General features: G+C 42.2%; 2 protein-coding genes across 8 annotated transcripts in view; one reads left to right on the plus strand and one right to left on the minus strand.

Annotated features, from left to right (window-relative positions):
- ERMP1 (endoplasmic reticulum metallopeptidase 1) overlaps window positions 1-7,754 on the plus strand; it is a 41,762-nt gene extending 34,008 nt beyond the window's left edge. The window contains exons 14-15 of the mRNA XM_028117350.2: window positions 4,654-4,817; window positions 4,928-7,754. Of these exons, the coding sequence (XP_027973151.1) occupies window positions 4,654-4,817; window positions 4,928-5,092 (329 nt within the window). The 3' untranslated portion in view covers window positions 5,093-7,754. The remainder of the gene's footprint in view (window positions 1-4,653; window positions 4,818-4,927) is intronic.
- Window positions 7,755-10,409: 2,655 nt separating this feature from the next.
- Window positions 10,410-17,707, minus strand: part of RIC1 (RIC1 partner of RAB6A GEF complex) — a 167,533-nt gene continuing 160,235 nt past the window's right edge. For 6 of the 7 annotated variants that reach the window (XM_028117347.2, XM_028117345.2, XM_028117343.2 and 3 more), the window contains 5 exons: window positions 16,974-17,260; window positions 16,314-16,505; window positions 13,630-13,807; window positions 13,312-13,500; window positions 10,410-12,521 (listed from right to left, as the gene is read on the minus strand). In XM_028117347.2, coding sequence (XP_027973148.1) covers window positions 12,233-12,521; window positions 13,312-13,500; window positions 13,630-13,807; window positions 16,314-16,505; window positions 16,974-17,260 — 1,135 coding nt within the window. In that variant the 3' untranslated portion in view covers window positions 10,410-12,232. The remainder of the gene's footprint in view (window positions 12,522-13,311; window positions 13,501-13,629; window positions 13,808-16,313; window positions 16,506-16,973; window positions 17,261-17,707) is intronic. The other variant, XM_028117344.2, reaches the window with a different exon arrangement.

Here is a 17,707-nt window from a genome sequence, read left to right on the forward strand (position 1 = left end):
AATTTTTCTTTTTATTTTTTTAAAGATTTTATTTATTTATTTGACAGAGAGAGACACAGCGAGAGCGGGAACACAAGCAGGGGGAGTGAGAGAGGGAGAAGCAGGCCTCCCGCCGAGCAGGGAGCCCGATGCGGGGCTCGATCCCAGGACCCCGGGATCATGACCCGAGCCGAAGGCAGATGCTTTAATGACTGAGCCACCGAGGCGCCCGTCCATTCATTTTCTTAATGGGGTCATTTGATGTGCAGAAGTTTTAAATTTTTATAAATTCCAATTTATCAGGTTTTTCTTTAGAATTAGTACTTTATGTGTCCTCTCTAAAAAAAAACCTTGTCTACCCAGAGGTCACAAAGATAGACTCGTGTTTCCTTCTAGAAGCTTCATTTAGCTGTTACGTTTAGGCCTATAATATACCTTGAATTAATTTTTGTGTACGGTGGGAGGTAGAGGTCAAGGTTCTTTTTTTTCCTCTATGGATATCCAGTTGTTCTAGCATCATCTCTTGAAGAGATTTACCTTACCCTGTTGAACTGCTTTGGCATCTTTGTCAAAATTATTTGATTGTATATACCTCAGCTTTGCCCACTCTTTTACCAAACTTCCTCTTTCACAAGTAGCTTGCTTGATTTTTTGTATTTTTTGGTGACTGTAGCCATCATTATATTTACTGTAAAAAGTAAATAATTATATTTATTGTGCTAAGGCATAGTTTACTCAGTTTAACACAGAAGGGACTTGAAAATCTCGTATGGAAAACTGGTGGAGGACACAAGATGGTGGTAGGGAGATCATAAAATTTGGCAGTTAACCAAGGGAATGAAGCACTTACAGGGAATTAAGTGCCTCAGCTGATGCTTTCAAAGGCAGATACTTTTGTTTCTCTAGACTTTTAAAATTTAATTGGAAATAAATTTATTTTGCACCAGCCGGTTTCTTGTTCATGCCAATAATTATTTCTGATTTTTATTTAATCACCAGCTTGTAAAAAGGGAGCGCAGGAAAGGCCAAACCTTTCTCTATCCTTTATGTACAATTTGGAGAATTGCAGTAAAATTCAGGTTCCTGGCAGGCAAGTTAACACATCTACTGCCCTGTGTTTTGTGATTATAAATGTCATGAAATCAGAAAAAATATTTGACCATATATGTGTGGGTCTGTTTGTGTACCTGTGTACCTGTTACCACATTTTAATTATAGAAGCTTTGTTAAGCTTCTTTTGAGGGTTAAAGATCCTTTATGATTTTTGTTTTTCAGGATTTTCCTCGCTATTTTCGCATGTTTGTTTTTCCATATGAACTTTAGTATGACTCTGACATAAAACTTACTGCTTATTGGTATTTTGGGGAGTATCATAGTTTATAAATTAAGGAGAGCTGACATAATACTGTCACCCTGTCCAAGAACTGGGAATGTCGGCTTTTCATGTGTTCACGTCTACTTTTGTGTCTTTCAGGAGTGTTAATAAGATTCTCCTCATCTAGTTTTTGTTGCTATTATAATTGGGGTTTTCTCTACCGTTATGTTCTCTTAACTGGTTATATGTTGTACGTCAATTTTGTATCTTGCTACCTCACTGAATCTTTTACTTGGTGAGTTAATCATTGCTTCTCTAGAGTTCCCCAGGTATACTAGGAATTGCCAATCTTTAAATGGCCAGAGCTAGTAAATACTTTGGGCTTTGCTGTATGTCCCTATTGTGGATTTTTTATTAACTGTTTTTTTTTTTTTTTTAAGATTTTATTTATTTGAGAGAGAACAAATGAGCGAGCATGACTGGGGGGAGGGGCACAAGCAGACACAGGGCTGGATCCCACGACCCTGGGATCGTGACCTGGAACTGAAGGCAGACGCTTAACTGACTGAGCCACCCAGGTGTCCCTTAACTGCTTTTTAAACACGTAAAAACCATTCTTAGCCTGAGAGCCTTACAAAAACAGAACTCAAGTCTAGCTTGTTGACTACTGTGTATCATCTGCAAATACAGTCTTTCTTCTTTACCCGTCCTCAGGCCTGTAATTGGTGTGTGTAAGTGGCTGGTGCCGCTCGTATGGTGTGGAATGGTGTGGACGTGGTGAGTGGGCATCCTTGCTTTACGCAGAGCACAGATGTCTAGTGTTTCCCAGCGTGTGAGAGGCGAGCCTTAGGCAAGCATTTAACAGCAGTCACGTCTTGAATGTTTTTATAAGGAATGGGTTTTATTTTTGGGAAAGGCTACTTTCAGCATCTGTAAAGATAATCCTAGGCTATTTCTTCCTTGGGTCCTTTGATATGGTGTTTTCCACTAGGCCGTGGTTTGTTATTTTCTTTGCATGATGTTGGATTTTGTTTGCTAATATTTAGAAGTTTTGAGTTAATATTCATGAGTAATATTGGTCCATGTTTTTTTTTTTTGGTACTCTTTATGTCCTTCATTTCGAATGCCTTGGAACAGTTTTGGAAGCATTTAACAATCTGGTTGAAAAGTTGGCTTGTATTGCTCTCTGAAACCATCTGGTCATGGTCCTTTTTTTGCAGGGGTAGTTTAACTTGTTCTGGGGAAATTGGTCTGCTTAAGATTTGTATCCCTGTTGTAATCTATTTTCCTTAAAAAGTATCCATTTCATCTGGGTTTCCAAATTTAATAATATAGAGGTCTGCAGAGTAGTCACATGTGATTTTAAACATTTCTTCTATTTTTCTTATTCTTTTTGTATACTTGGGTTTTCTCCACTCCCCTTCCCCTGCCTCTTTCTTAGCCAGGTTAGCTAGTAGTTGTTAATTTTAAAAAAGAATAGATTTTTTTCACTAAGTTACAGCGGTTTAGTTCTATTTTCATTCTTTTGTTGATTTCTGCTTTCTGCTTTATCTGTAACATTTGTTTTTTTGTTCGTGGTTGTACTTAAATTTTGATTTAAATTTTATTTAAATAGATGAAAAAACATTTATTACAACGGATTTTCTTCTTATCGCTGCTTTTACATGTACCTGGTAGTTTAATATGTAATATTTTCATTGTTTACAAAAAATTTCTGTAATTTTTGTTCACATTTCTTCTTTATTAACCCAAGTCTTTTATAAATTTATTTTTAAGGATTTATTTATTTGAGAGAGCATGCCCCAGGGGCGGAGGGAGAGGCAGAGGCAGAGAGAGAATCCCAAGCACACTCCCTGCTAAGCAGGAAGCCCAAAACAGACTTGGTCCCATGACCCATGAGAGCACAACCTGAGCGGACGCCAACAGTCGGACGCTGAACCGACTGAGCCACCCTGAGTCTTTTAAGTAGATTTTTAAAATTTCTAGGTAGAAGGCCATCATTTTGTTTTATTGATAATTTTAAGTTTTACCAAATTACAGTCAGTGTTACTTATATTTCAATTTTATAGAACCGGTATTTCCTTTATAAATAGCTAATATTTAATGTTTTGTGCCCACTGTACATGCCCGATAATGCAGAATTTATCTTCTAAAGTTGTATATATATATCCATATGATCTACTTCACGGATCATTTCTTTTGCTCTTTTTATATCCTTTTTGTTCAACTCATTAGTCTCTTACTTGTGTCTGGCTGCATGTATATCTTTTTGCATCTCCTGTAGATTTGCTTCATCAAGCAGTTGCTGTCACTTGATGCACAGAACTCACAATGTCGTATTACTGTGAATTAAAGCTTTTAGTATTAAAAAGTGCCTTTTTACATGTAATGCTTTTGTCTTGAATCCTGCGGGTTTTTTTCTGAGCTCAAAGAGGTCTTTTTATTTGAGAGAGCGAGCATGCGCAGTGGGGAGGGGTAGAGAGAGGAGCAGGGAGCCCAATGCAGGACTCGGTCCCAGGACCCTGGGATCATAACCTGAGCCGCTTAACTGACTGAGCCACCCAGGCGCCCCAAAAGAGATCTTTTTAAAAACTGTGTCCACTTTGTTCATACTGTTATTTTTACCCTTTCTGAATCTCTTTTAAGTATATTTCTTGAATACAATAGATGACTGGATCTGGCTTTTTAAGCCCAGTTGAAGTTTTTTCTCCTTCTAGTTGCTGATTAGATCTATTCACATTTATTTCTAGGACTGATGCATTTGGCCTCCACTTTATGCTTTATTTGCTGTATTCGTTTGTTGTAGGACAGGTTCTCTTTGGTCTTTAACTAAAGAGAGTATTTTCTGGCATTTAGGAAAGTTTTTTTTGTTTTGACCACATATTATGTAACATTTCACTATCTCAGTTTTTAGTGGCCTTAACCCTACAAGTCTCTACAGCTCTGCTTCCCCACTCCCTCTCCACGTTGGCTGCATTGTGTCTTGGGCTCCCTCCCTTACTGGACCGCCGCCCTCGTGATGCGTTTGGGTCTCTTAAGTCTTATCTACTCTTTTGCTCCAGTTCTTGAAGTTACCTCTTGGCTCAATGAAGCTTATTCTCTAGATTTCTGAAGGACTCACGTGCACTAGGTTCTTGTAGGTTTCCTCGTTGTAAATTTTATGCCTTTTCCGCTGGAGCTCATTCCTTCCCCCGGTTGAGGCCACGGAGTGGAGGTGCAAAGCAGAACCTCCGGTAGGTCTGTAGTGAGTATCTGGAAGGTGACACGAGGCAGGTCCTTCAGAGGCTGGTTTGGTGGCGCATTAACTGCTTTCCTTGATGCTTTTTAAAAGGTGAACTCTTCTTCCTCTTACCTTACAGGACCGAGCCACATGTCCTTCTACATTCGAACCCACAAAGGGTCAACACTCTCTCAGTGGTCTCTTGGCAACGGCACCCCGGTCACAAGTAAAGGAGGCGACTACTTCGTATTTTACTCCCACGGGCTCCAGGCCTCTGCATGGCGGTTCTGGATAGAAATACAGGTGGGAATTTCCCTGAATTGCTGCTGTCACTGATCAGGCTCCCAGGTGACGCTTGGGATCATTATCCTGCCTTCCTAGAACCGGAGAACTAAACTAATTTTCTCTGCCAGGTCTTGGAAGAACAGCCTGAAGGGATGGTCACTGTGGCCATTGCTGCCCACTACTTTTCTGGGGAAGATAAGAAATCCTCCCAGCTGGATGCTCTGAGAGAGAAGTTCCCAGACTGGACATTTCCCTCTGCCTGGGTGTGCACCTACAGTCTCTTTGTGTTTTAGTCTTCTGGAGGAGCGCGGAGTACATGCCCAGCAGGGTACCCCCCGTGACGCGATTTCTCCCCGCGTTACATGGATGTCTGTAAGTCAGTGATTTTGAATGAGCACCTGTTCAGAGAGCTTCGTGGGCTGACACTCTTCAGGGCCCAGCATGATGATGGGGACACTGTGGGGTAGGGACGCGTGGCCTGACACTTGAAAGCACCGGCTTCCTGGCCCCGAAGCACCGTGGGCACCACCACGACACCCGTCAGTCATTCTCTGGGACCTTAAGGATAAAAGCCAACAAACCACTTGAGTAGTTATTACCCCTTAGGATCATGACAGATGTAGAAGGTACTGTGAGCCGTGCATGGGACAAAGGACATTTCCAGGTGAAGCCCAAGATGGTTTGGTCAGAGGATGGTAGCTAAAATCCGTTTGCTGGAGTCAAGACTCCCCTGAGATGGCAACCTTAGGGGTCAGAAGGCAGGGACAGCGAGGGCTCTGCTGCTTCAGGCAGCTGCTCGAATGTGCTTGGCTCCTCCAGAGCGAAGCCCAGGGTCCCGACGTGGGAGCCTGTGCCGAGCTGGGGATGCGCACCCTTCTGACACGAGGTTCCTGAGAGCCGTCGCTGTGATGCTTTTCGGAGTTGCTTTCAAGGCCCGATGTCTAACTTTTCCCCTGTCCCCTTTGCCAGTTTCAGCAGAGCGTTTGTTCAGCTGCCTTTCCTGAGGGGTTTTTCCACGCTCTTCTGGCTCAGGCTGTCGTGGGTGCAAGCGCACAGGCTCGGTTCCGCCCTCAGAGCCCAGGGTTGCCACGGTGGCTGCTCTGGGCTGGAAAGTGAGTGGGGTGACGAGTGGCTGGGCATTTTATAAATACTGATTCTCTTCATTTAGTAGGCATGTCCTGTTATCCAAGGTTAATCCTTTAGGGCATAACTTTGTCGATGCACTGAGTCCTTAGTTTTGTCGGTTTTCTCGCCAGTCTCAGTCATCCGTCCGTGTCCAGCAGAGCTGGCTTTCCCGGGGGCTACAGGTGCTGGCTTCGCCTGCAGCGAGGCCACCGGCCCTGCAGCTGCTGAATGAGGATCCTGCAGAAGGGCAGGCCGAGGACCTCAAGGTGCTTTTCATTTAGAAGACGGCGGTGTGGCTTGGGAGGTGTGTCTCGGCTCTGGCAGTGGAAGGGTTTGGGGAGATGAGTGGTCAGTTCTCCTAGCTTGCTCTTTTCCATTAAGAAACTGGAAAGGCTGGACAAACTCTGAGTTTAGCCAGCATAGGCCAAAAAGGCATTTTAAAGAAAAGCCATAGTAAAACAAAGTGGCACTAGGCGTGCATCACAGGAGGACTTGTGACAGACGGATGCGGTGTGTTTTCTCAGGCCTGCTCCTCCCGGGCGCCCGCCCCCTGCTAGCGGTCGCACCAGCGGACTTCCGACGTCGTCAGGGGTGGGGAAGGGTTGCCGGGTTGGTAGCTTATAGAGAATCAGAGTTGCGGACAAAAAGTGATGGCTCAGTGAACTTCGAAATACGGCCGAGTTCCTTTGTCCCTGTGGCTGCTCTGAAATAGGGTTTGTGGTGGGAGTCCCACGTTGAGGACAGGCATCATATGAAAGTTACTTCCCCCCATTTGGGAAGGATGTGATTCCCTTTCAGTAATCATCATGGTTTTCTTTCTGCCTTTGTTTTTCTTTGTAAACAGTCTTTTTTGTTTTGGTTTTCAAGATGCTCCCTGGTCTCAGGGCAGACTGCTTTAGTGCCAGAAATGGCTGAGGACGTCCACTTACTCTTCATGCCGCTGTTGAGGCAGCAGCCGGAGACTGGAGTAGCTCCTCATTCAAAACTCACTTCTGAGAGGGCCTTTTCAAATTCTAATAAACGTAGTTTTCCCTACAGAATTTCAGTGTAAGTAGCCCAGTATTGCACATGCAGTGAAAGAGTCTGACCTTAGAAAGACTGCTGCATGAAGTACCTGTTTCCAGTTTAGCTGATGGAAGTGAGCACCCATAGGGTTGCTAAGATGTCTCCACTGAAGGCGCCGCAGTCGGCTGCTCACTCAGGAAGCTGTAGGAAGAACAGTGGTCTGTCTTTTCACTGGTTTGCTGACTTGCTGAGGATTAATTGTTGCCTTACATTACTGAAACTTTTTAAACTCCTAGTTAGTATCTTAACAGAAAAACCCGATCTTGTTTGGTCTGTATGCCCAGCTTTGAAGGGTTATTTCAAGTCCACAGAGCCTTCTTAAAGTCTTTTCTTTTTAATTGCTTTTAAAGACCTAGATGGCTCACGTGGGCAGAGCGGGTATGTGAGCAAAGAGCTCAATAAGGAAATACTGGAATGCTTTTTACTCTGGAATGAAATTGTGTATCATATTTTGTTAAATGTTGAGCTTTTTAAAATCCTCTCCATTGGCAAAGAAAATCACTGAAGGGCTAATCCAGAAGGATTGTGGGGGCAGGAGGAAGAAATGGTCTTTCAGCCAGTGGCCCACCACTCCCTCTCCTCTCCTCTCCCAAGGAAGGGGGGCACTGCCACCCCTCCCCCCCCAGAACAGGTCCCTGGGCAAGTTCCTATGCAAGTTATTTTGCTTTCTCAGTGAATTGCCTCGGTACAGTTCGGTACACCTCCTCATCATGCACCTGTCGCCTTTTAGGGCCAATAAAGCCAAAATGCATTTAGGCCTCTTTATGTCTGGCTCTTCTTTATTTGATTTGTAAAAATACGCACTAATGTATTTCTTCAAGTTCGGCTCTATACTGTGACCAAGTGGGATTTATTAAAGGAATGAAAATTAAAGGAAGGAAAAGTTGGTCTAATACCTGAAACATCAGTGTGTAACAATACACCACCTCGACAGAGTCTTTTATCCTGGTGAGGAAGTCCCCTCCTAGGAAAAACTCACAGCTAACATCATCATCTATGATGAAAGCCTGAAAACGTCCCCCTAAGGTCAGAAAGATCAGCATGCCCACTGGGGCCGCTTCTGCTGAATATTGTTCTGAGGTTCTAGCAGTTTGCCAAGACACATCCAGATCAGAAAGGACAGATTTAGATAGAAAAGCCTAAGGAATCCACAAAAAAAACTGTTACAGTTAGTTAGTAAATGAATTCAGCGGTGTTACAGGAACTGCTATCAATACACAGATGAGGAACTGTTTTTCTATAACAAAGCAACTCTTTGCAATTGCATTAAGAATAAAATACTTAGGAATAAGCATAAAAAGTACAAGACTTTTACAGAACTAAACAAACACTGCTGAAAGAAATCCCGTTTGTGGATTGGCTTAATTAAGGTGGCAATATTCTCCAAGTTGAGCCACAAACTGAACACAATCCCAACTTGTACGTGCAGAAACTGACAACGTAATCCTAAAATTCATACGGAAATGCAAGGGACCCATAATAGCCCAAACAAACAGTCTTGAAAAAACAAACTTACGAGTCATATATTCAAAACTTCCTACAAAGTAGGGACAGTAATCAAGACAGTGTGGTACTGGCTTAGTAAGAACAGAGATCAATATACACTTGACAGTCCACAAATAAGTCCGTATGTTTATAGTCAAATGATTTTTGGCAATTTGGTGAGGAAAAAAAAAAACCTTTTCAGTAAATGGTGCTGGGACAACTGAATATCCACACACAAAAAGAACAAAGACCCCCCCCCCCACTTCATACCGTACACAAAAATTAAAACGGGTCAAAGACCTAAACTGTAAAAAACAAAAAATGCAAAACTCTCAGAGTAAACCATAGGCACAGATCTCCATAACCCTGTATTAGGCAGTGGTTCCTTACATACACCAAAGCACAAACAACCAAAGAAAAAGTTGGACTTCACCAAAATGAAAAACTTAATGCTTCAAAGGACAGTGTCCCGAAAGTCACAAGCCCTTGGAATGAGAAAATACCTGCAAATCCTATCTGGTAAGGGTCTAGTATCCAGAATGTATGAAGAGCTCTTGCAAATCAACCATAAAAGGATACATGACCCAACTCTGAAATGGGCAAATCATACAAACATTTTTCTCTAAAGATACACAAACGGCTGATAACTAAATGAAAAGACATTAGCCACCACAAAAATCCAGACCCATGCTGTAATGACGCACAGCTTCATACATAACTCAGATGGCTGTAACCAAACCCGCAGCCAGCAACCACTGCTGATGCAAGAACTTGGAGCCCACCTTCTCTGCTAGTGGGAGCATAGAAGATGGCGCCGGCACTTTGGAGTATGGTTGGGCATTTCCTCAAAACATTAACCAGGTACATGACCAAGCATTTTCACTTCTAGAGAGAACCAAAAACTTCTATCCACATGGAAACTTGTACGTGAATGTTCATGACAGTCAAATGGTGGTAACCACCCAAATATCCCTCAGCTGATGAATGGATAAAAAGCAGCAGTATATCCAGAAAGTGGAACATTATTCAGTACTCACGTACAAAGATGAACCTTGAAAATGTCCTGAGAAGTGAAAGAAGCCACACAGAAAAAGCCAGATATAGGATTCCACTTACATGAAACGTCCGTTAAGAGAGAATTCCATAGAGACAAAGACTTAGGAAACTGGGGAACTCAATCACTTTTAATCCCACCTGTTAGAGATGGGGCCCAGTCTCCTCTAGGCTTACATAGACAGTTTTGTTTGGAGGAAATCATTTTGATTACATTTTGAACATTTTCTGTGTCCTTGAGATGGATTGTTCTTGCAAGCTTCTACAGTCAGGCTTATAGCTGCTGCCAAGTGTTGATGCTCCTAAGTAATTCTGCATATAAATTTTAAATCTGAATTTGTAGTTATTTCATAAAATTCTAAGAGGTAGAATTACATAATGAAAAGAATATTCCCGTGGCTGAGGTGTTGAATAAACAAAGTTCCTGTAACGGTTTTATTGCCCTTTACCAAGTTAAAAAAAATAAATAAATACACATTATAGAAGTAGCAGCAACTTTAATTACAAGCAAAGGTTGACTTTATCCTCCAAAATGACTTGTTTTGGTATCAGCAAATAAACTTCAAATAGTTATACTGAATACTTAAATTCATCGTTAAAATTATGGCTTCAACAATTGATATGTGAACCAAACAAGGCAAAATAAAAATATAAATTTAAAAAAGTAAAATATATAACAAATTACCAAAAAGAAACTTTCTGTAAACCTGCCAATTTTTCTGCCTTTGGGCCGCCCATTTCTATGACTTGAGAAACAAGGATAGGAGCCAAGATGCCTTCACGGTGTTAACCACAGGAGTTCAGTTAACATACTGGTGCCCTGCTTTGAAGACTGCAAGATGAACCCAGCAGCACATCCAGAGATTTGAAAGGATCACAATGTTTACAATGGCAAATCATTTTATTGACTGTATATTCACACCAAACACAAAAATAATGCTCGTTCTCCTCCATTTAATGGACTAGGCTAGGAGAAGTTTCACGCTGGGCTGCATGTACTCACATGGGACACATTTTCTATCTTAAGAGTTGGGGAAAGGTGGTTTAAAACAAAGGCTTAAATAAAGTAGCACCAGAAAGACCAGGTACCATCATCACATATTCCACCCGTCCAGGAGTTCTAGTATGTGAAATTATTGCACTTGTAATGTCAAAAATAAATGACAGTAAATTACCAAACTCAATAATTTAAAACAGTTTGATGAGTTTTGAATGGTTTTGTGTTTCCCTTCCAAGGAAACCCAGGCTAGAACAACTGTATCTAGCCATTTACTTTAAAAAAGCAAGGGTAGAGGACCAAGTTTTATTTCTAAACTGTAATTGCACTATGAGAAGAGAGGCTGTTTTACATAGTGGTATGAATTTGGTCCACATCCAGATACATTGTTATTACAAAAATAAACAAGTTTGTTTTTGTAAAAAATAACATTGCATTCCTTTGTTCAAATTGCACAGTACAAACAAGCTATGTAAATTAATACTGATACAAGGTAACTGGAAGTACATACAGTGGGTATGTGTTTAGTCTGAAGCCATTAAGGAGTATGCAGATAGGTTTTCATAATGTATGAAAACTAAAATTTAAGTCATATCTAGAAATACATAAAATATTTTAAAAGTTACAATGAAGAATGCATTCTTCACATAGTAATTTTTAGTAGCCGTGATAATACAGGATTCAGCAGTCTATTTACATAAAGGTCCATTTGTATTCAATTTACAAAACCAATAAATAAGAAACTAAATTTGCACAAAGCCTATTTCATTTCATGATCAGTGTGACCATTTCTGCTACTGTACGACCAAGCCAATAAACCTTTTTTCTATGAAGACTGCTCCTACTTGGAAAGAAGAGCAAGCCCCTGTCTCTCCTTCCAAGAGTGAGTATCACCATGCAGAATCCAGCATCAAACCTTACAAATTATCATATAAGCCCTAAAAATATGAACAGTGCCTTTGAGTCTATTTACACAAGAGTATTCACAAAAAGATACAGTTCTCTGATACAAAACAGTTTAGTGGTATCTAACCGCATAATTGGTAAGAGCCCCCAGACCTCTGCCCACACTGATCCAGCAGGAATCAAGCTGCTAAAGGAGCAGGCACACTGACTCACAGGTTAAATAGCTTTCCCCCAATTCAGGACTGGGATTTAAAGGCTAAACAAAGCCAAGGACAAGTCCCCATCATGACAGCCGCCGCTGTGCCAGGGCAGGCATCTGCTCAGGAGGCCAATGCGGGAAGAGTCCAGCGCTCTCAATCCAAAGGGGGCGCACAGGGAGCTCAGTGCCTGATGAGCTCCAGCAAGCACCTTCGCATTTATTTTTAAAAAGCAGTCTGGACACACACTGAACCAGAAAACATGTAAGAAGCTGGAAGTAGTGAAAAAGTAGGCTCATCTAGGGCAAAACAATCCCTATGGTTTAAGAGCTACCATTCTTTAAGAATAAAACCAAAATATTCTCATGTACATCTGTACAATACTCTTTATTACTTTCCACTGCAGCTTAAAAAATTTTTTATGAAAAATGATATCACATTTTTATGGAGTCCGAGATTTCTTAGAGGAGAAAGAGTTAAAATTTAATACTACCTTACTGAGTTTTCTCCCTGGTTCAACCGCCAACTAGGTCACAGTGTCCTCAGCTGTACGCGGCTGCGGCTGAAGAATGAATACTGCCCACGGTGCCGGCACGCCACTGTCGTTAGGACACAGAACAGTCGTAAGTCCCATCCTGAAAAGAGTCCTCCTCCTCTGCTCGGGTCGTGTCCTCCTCCTTCCGGCTGACCAGACTGCCACCTCCGACCTCGCCCGGGGGGACGCTCCCATGGCCTAGGGAGCCCCGGCTCTCCTCTGCCCGGGGACCGGCGTGTTCCGGGGTCTTACCCACGGGGACTGGCTGGAAGGCTTCAGGCTGGACTTGCTCCTCTGTGAGCTCACTGAGCTTCTGTACTTGTGGCTTAATGATGTTTAAAAATGGCTTATATCCAGGACTAAATACAGAGAAAAGGAAATTAGCTAATGCCACATTCAAAATGCTCCCTAGAATGTTCTGGACAAACTCCTACTAAACACTGGCACAGTGAGGTCTCAATGCTAGGTGATGCGGGCAGGGGAAGAGGCACCGGGTAGGGAGGAAAGGCTTCTCAGGCGTCCTGGCCAGCGCAGGGGCGCCACACCCAGGGGAAGTGTCTTACGTTTCTGAGCTCTAGCAGCAAGGACATTCTTTCTCCAGTAGTATTACAATTAAAAGATCGTACTCCACAGTCTGAGGACTTGAAGAACCTTCAGAGAGTACATCTCTTCTAAGTGAATTTGGCAACTAAGGAAAAAAACTAGATCCAAGTAAGGGAAACCCCAAATCCACACATAACTGGTGTCGAAGGGCTAGAATCCAAGGCTCTTCACTTCTATCCACTAATCTTAATTTGGGCTTGCTAGTAACTGCTATGGACTGTTAAATTCACACACGCCTTAAGTTTTTATCTTTTCAAAGTAGTTATTTTCAGGTTCTTATTACCAGCAATTCCACCGAAACACAGACCTAAAAGTTCCAGTCTAATAATTTAAGATCATCTGCACTGTGTCATTTACAAAGCTGGCTGGGCATAGAATGGTGACGAAAGAAAACAACTTCAGAAACGAATGTGTGAAAGCATTTTTATTTCTACCTACCTAAACAATTTCCAAATAAATGAACCAGAACTAAACCTTACTACCGTGGAAGGACAGGACTCTCCTGAGGGCAGCCGAGGTAACAAGCCTAAGGAGACGTGTACTTACCAATCTGTAGAGGCCCATCGGTCTACTGCGTGCAGCCCTGTCTTTATGTTCTGTAACATCTCTCCATCTACCTCTGAAGACTGGATGAGAACCACAATCTGGTTGATTATTGAGGATTCTCTAAGAATCAGGCCAATGACAATGCACCAGTCCAGACATCCTGCCTCCATGAAGATGTGTAGCAAGTATCTAAACAGAAGCAGAAAGATTTATGCTCAGAAGGCGCCATAGATGTTATCAGGAAAACAGCCCCTGTACCCTATCTGCCCAAAAATCCTGAGTAGGCATTCTGTGCTTCCAGGATGCTGAGGAACTCACCGAAGCTGGACCTGGGATTTGTGAGGCCCCTTACTCGCCAACTCCATGGAGATGTGCTCTAGCTCTGACTGTGTTAGACTGAGTGTGGAGAAGTTTTCATCCACCATTGTCCAGTCTCCATCCACCACGGAGCTACTTTCAGTCAAGTCTGTGGCTGAACCAATACTACATTCATCACCTGATGAAAAAGTGCCAAAAGTTATAAACTGGCTTCATATAGAAAATATGTTTAATTTTAAATATTAGTGGTTTCTCACATGTTGCTTTCTGCTCAGAATTTTGAAACCCAAATGTTACATCAACTGCTAAAATTCCCATGTTATGTATTAACAGTAGTAGATATTTTTAAGGAAAAAAAAAACCATTAGAGAGAGAACCAGGCAGTAAGTGCCTTTGGATGGAAAAACATACTACTGCCTATGCAGCGGTCTTGCCTGCCTCCAGAAAGACTCTAGCTATAATCTGATCAGGTCTTTGGATTCGGTTACTAATTTATAAGAAATACAGAGGGAAGTGTTGAATCATGAAGATGCAGTCACCAAAATTCACATTTTGAGAAAATCACGGAGGCAAGTCTCATCAGTGACTAAACCGCAAGGGATTTAAAAAAAAAAAAAAAAAAAGATGGGAGGGGCACCTGAGTGGCCCAGCTGATTAAGCATCTGACTTGGTTTTGGCTCAGGCTGTGATCGCAGGGTCATGAGATCAAGCCCTGCGTTGGGCTCCATGCTCAGCACAGAGTCTGCTTGATACTCTCTCTCCCTCTCCCTCTGCCCCTCCCCTCCACATGTTCTCTAACATCAATTAATCAATCACTCAATCAATCTTAGGGGAAAAAAAAAAGGTAGGGAGGGAAACAATCATTTTTTAAAGAAAGAATTGAAAATTTAATCACAATGTCTGAACCTTATCTGGATCTTGGTCCTAACCATAAAAAAATTTATGACATTGGAATTTGAATACTTACTAGGTATTTGATGATATTAAGGAATTACTGTTAAATTTTTAGAAGGATGATAAAGGAATTATGTTTTTGAGAGTCCTTTTAAAGATACATACTGAAAAATTCACAAATAAAATATATCATGTTTTGGATTTGGTTCAATAAAGGGATCAAATTTGGTCATGAGCTGTTACTACAGCTGAAGCTGGGTAACACATACATGGGGGTAGGGGCAAGGGTTCCATGATACTATTATCTCTAATTTTAAAATATATTTGAAATGATCTCTTTAAAGAGTTTTCTTAAAAAAAAAAAAGCAAGCAATGATATTACCTCATGTCTCTTAGGACAGCTACTATAAAAAACAAACAAAAATCCCCAGCAAATAAAGTATTGGCAAGAATGTCAAGAAACTGGGACGCTTTGTCAATGTAGTGCTGGCTTGATAGTTCCTCAAAAAATTAAAGAAAAACCTTATGTTCTGGCATTTCCACTTCTGGATATATATATATCCAAAAGAATTGAAAGCAGCATCTTGAAAAAGCTATCTGAACTCCTATGTTCACTGCAGCGTTATTCACAATAACCAAAAGGCGGAAGCAACCAAGTGCTCACCAATGGGTAGACGGATGAACAAAATGTGCTATATACACAACAAGGGGTGCTATACAGCTTTAAAAAAGGAAGTAAATTCCCACACACGCTGCGACAGGCATGAACACGGAGAACATTACGCTAAGTGAAATAAGCCTGAGTCACAGGAAGACAAACACTGTAGGATTCCACTTATATGAGGTATCTGAAGCAGTCAAGTTCACAGAGACAGAAAACAGAGTGGCGGCTGCCAGTACCGGGGACGGGGCAGCGGGGAGTGCTATGTAACGGTAGAGAATCTTCACTTGGCAAGACAGAGTTCTGGAGGCTGGCTGCACAACAGTGTGAATAGACTCGGCCCTACTGAACCGTACACTTAAAACTGGTTGAGGGGGTACAGACTACATGTATCTTCTACAATTTGAACAACAGTAATGGAAGCTGTAAGCTTCTCCACGTGGCAGAATCTCAAGAAATGGTGATGACAAACTGAAAATCAAACACCGAGCAAGTCCCTGGCCATGAGGAAAGTCAGCCTACGTGCTACTTACACCCCCGGGACTGTCCGCGCCTCAGCAACGCGCACCGCTCTGAAGCTGCTTCAGTCTGTAGCCGCACTAATATTGTGAGAGCAGAGGGTGGTACGCACTTTTTGGAAAAGGGTCAGAGGGTAAACGAGGCTTTGAAGACTAAGAGGCAAAATGAAGGATATTACACAGGAACTTGCAAGAGAAAACGTTTCTACAAATTTTTATCAGTAATATAAAAAACAGAAGACAATGGAGTACAATATTTTATGGTCCATGTCTACTTATGAGAAGAATGGTATTCTTCACACGGAGATAACATTTTGCTTACTTGAAGTTCAAAGTTAGTGTTTCTGTATCGTTAAAATCAAGCACACAGTTTCATCTGTTGGCGCTGGTCAGTAATGAGATTTTACCTATTTCGTTCATCTAAAATAAATATGGCAAAGTATAGTTCAGGCCAGTGTGGCCTTGTTCTAGAAACTATCCACCCCTCTAGCGAATTCTAATGACTAATCCTCTAGGATATATCTGCAAAGAGTGAAGCTCTATCTCTGAAGTGCTAGGGCACAGAAACCTTCCAAAGGAACTGAGAACCGAGGATTTAAAATGACATTTACCTTTATTAGATAAAGGTGACAGAAAGGCGTCTTGCATTTGCGGTCCGTGGGACGAGGCTGTGTCGATCTCATGATGGGTGGGGCCAATGTTGCCGAGCCAGCTCTGACTTCGTTGTACATGAGGGACACCCGCGTCTATCTCAAGGTTTAAAAACGGGTCCGCTGACTGGGACTTTAACAGCTGCTCTCCTACTGCAAGGCAGGCCCCAAAACAAGAAAGTGGGAATTCAAAAGATGCATGCACCACCATTCCCAACTCGGTTATTTCAGCTTCTCTCCCTGCTACTCCCAAACACTGAAAGTTCAAAGCCAATTACACCGCACCGTCCACCCATGAACCAGTGAAGCAAGACTATGTAATGCCATCTAACAGTCAACTTACATCATCATGTCTCATTAGCACTAAACAGAATTTATTCTGTTCATCTTTTAAGTGCTTTCCCTTGGTTCTTGAGATGAAGTTCCAAATGCCACAATAAAAGGTTTTTGTTTGGACATTCCTGAGTAATAGTAATTAGAACAGTCTTCTGTGAAAGACCTGAACTAAAAATCTTTATCTTTTCTCTTTCACCAAAATAGTTTCACTTTGTCTTCTCCTAGATTAGAAGACGGCCCAATAATGATAATAATCTGAGATGGAATGACATGAGCCTACATTACCTGTTCGGTATTTTCCATTCCTGAAAGGAGAACTGAGAGAAGAGGCTGGGATGATGGGAAGCGGCCAAAGGAAATCTTTGTGGAGTCTCTTCAGGGCCAGCACGAAGTTGTCCACCCGTGCAGCCCGAGTGCGCTCCCTGCACAGCCAGCTGATTAGTTCAAAGCCCAACTGGGCTGCAAAGCAGCCAAGGTCCTTTAGCCGAACTTCTTCCAAGAGACGCCGAGCGTGTCTCCAGAGCATCATGTCAATGTACATGTTCTCAGCACAGTCACTGTCTTTGCTCCATCTGTAAGGAGGAACACAAGAAAGCTGCACAGAAACTGTTCCTGGACGACCTCACGTCGTTGTATGCAGCAGTACTGACAACGCTGGGAACGAGGTGAGAGATCCAAGATCAAGCTCTGACTGAAGACAAACGATCAGGGCTTTCCTCCGCGGGATACCACGAGCTCAACAACACCCGGAACACGGCAGGCTCTTAAAACATATTTGCAGAATGGAAATATGGAAGAGGGAAAAAGGAGATGGACAAAACCAAACCGAGGAGGAGGGTGGTTGGTGACTGGCTGAAGGGAAGAAAGGGAGCGAATAATGCTGTATTTGAAGAGCCCAATGAAAAGAGGTGAGGAGATCAGATCAAAGAAACTGAGACAGACAAAGCAAAATGAAGTCTGTGCACGGGAATGGGGGATAAGCAGACACATAAACATATGACGGATGCTTAAAAACTTAC

The sequence above is a fragment of the Eumetopias jubatus genome, unplaced genomic scaffold, assembly GCF_037043125.1.
Source record: "Eumetopias jubatus isolate StellerSeaLion01/CBP00866 unplaced genomic scaffold, mEumJub1_p1.0 scaffold_15, whole genome shotgun sequence".
NCBI classification, from domain to species: domain Eukaryota; kingdom Metazoa; phylum Chordata; class Mammalia; order Carnivora; family Otariidae; genus Eumetopias; species Eumetopias jubatus.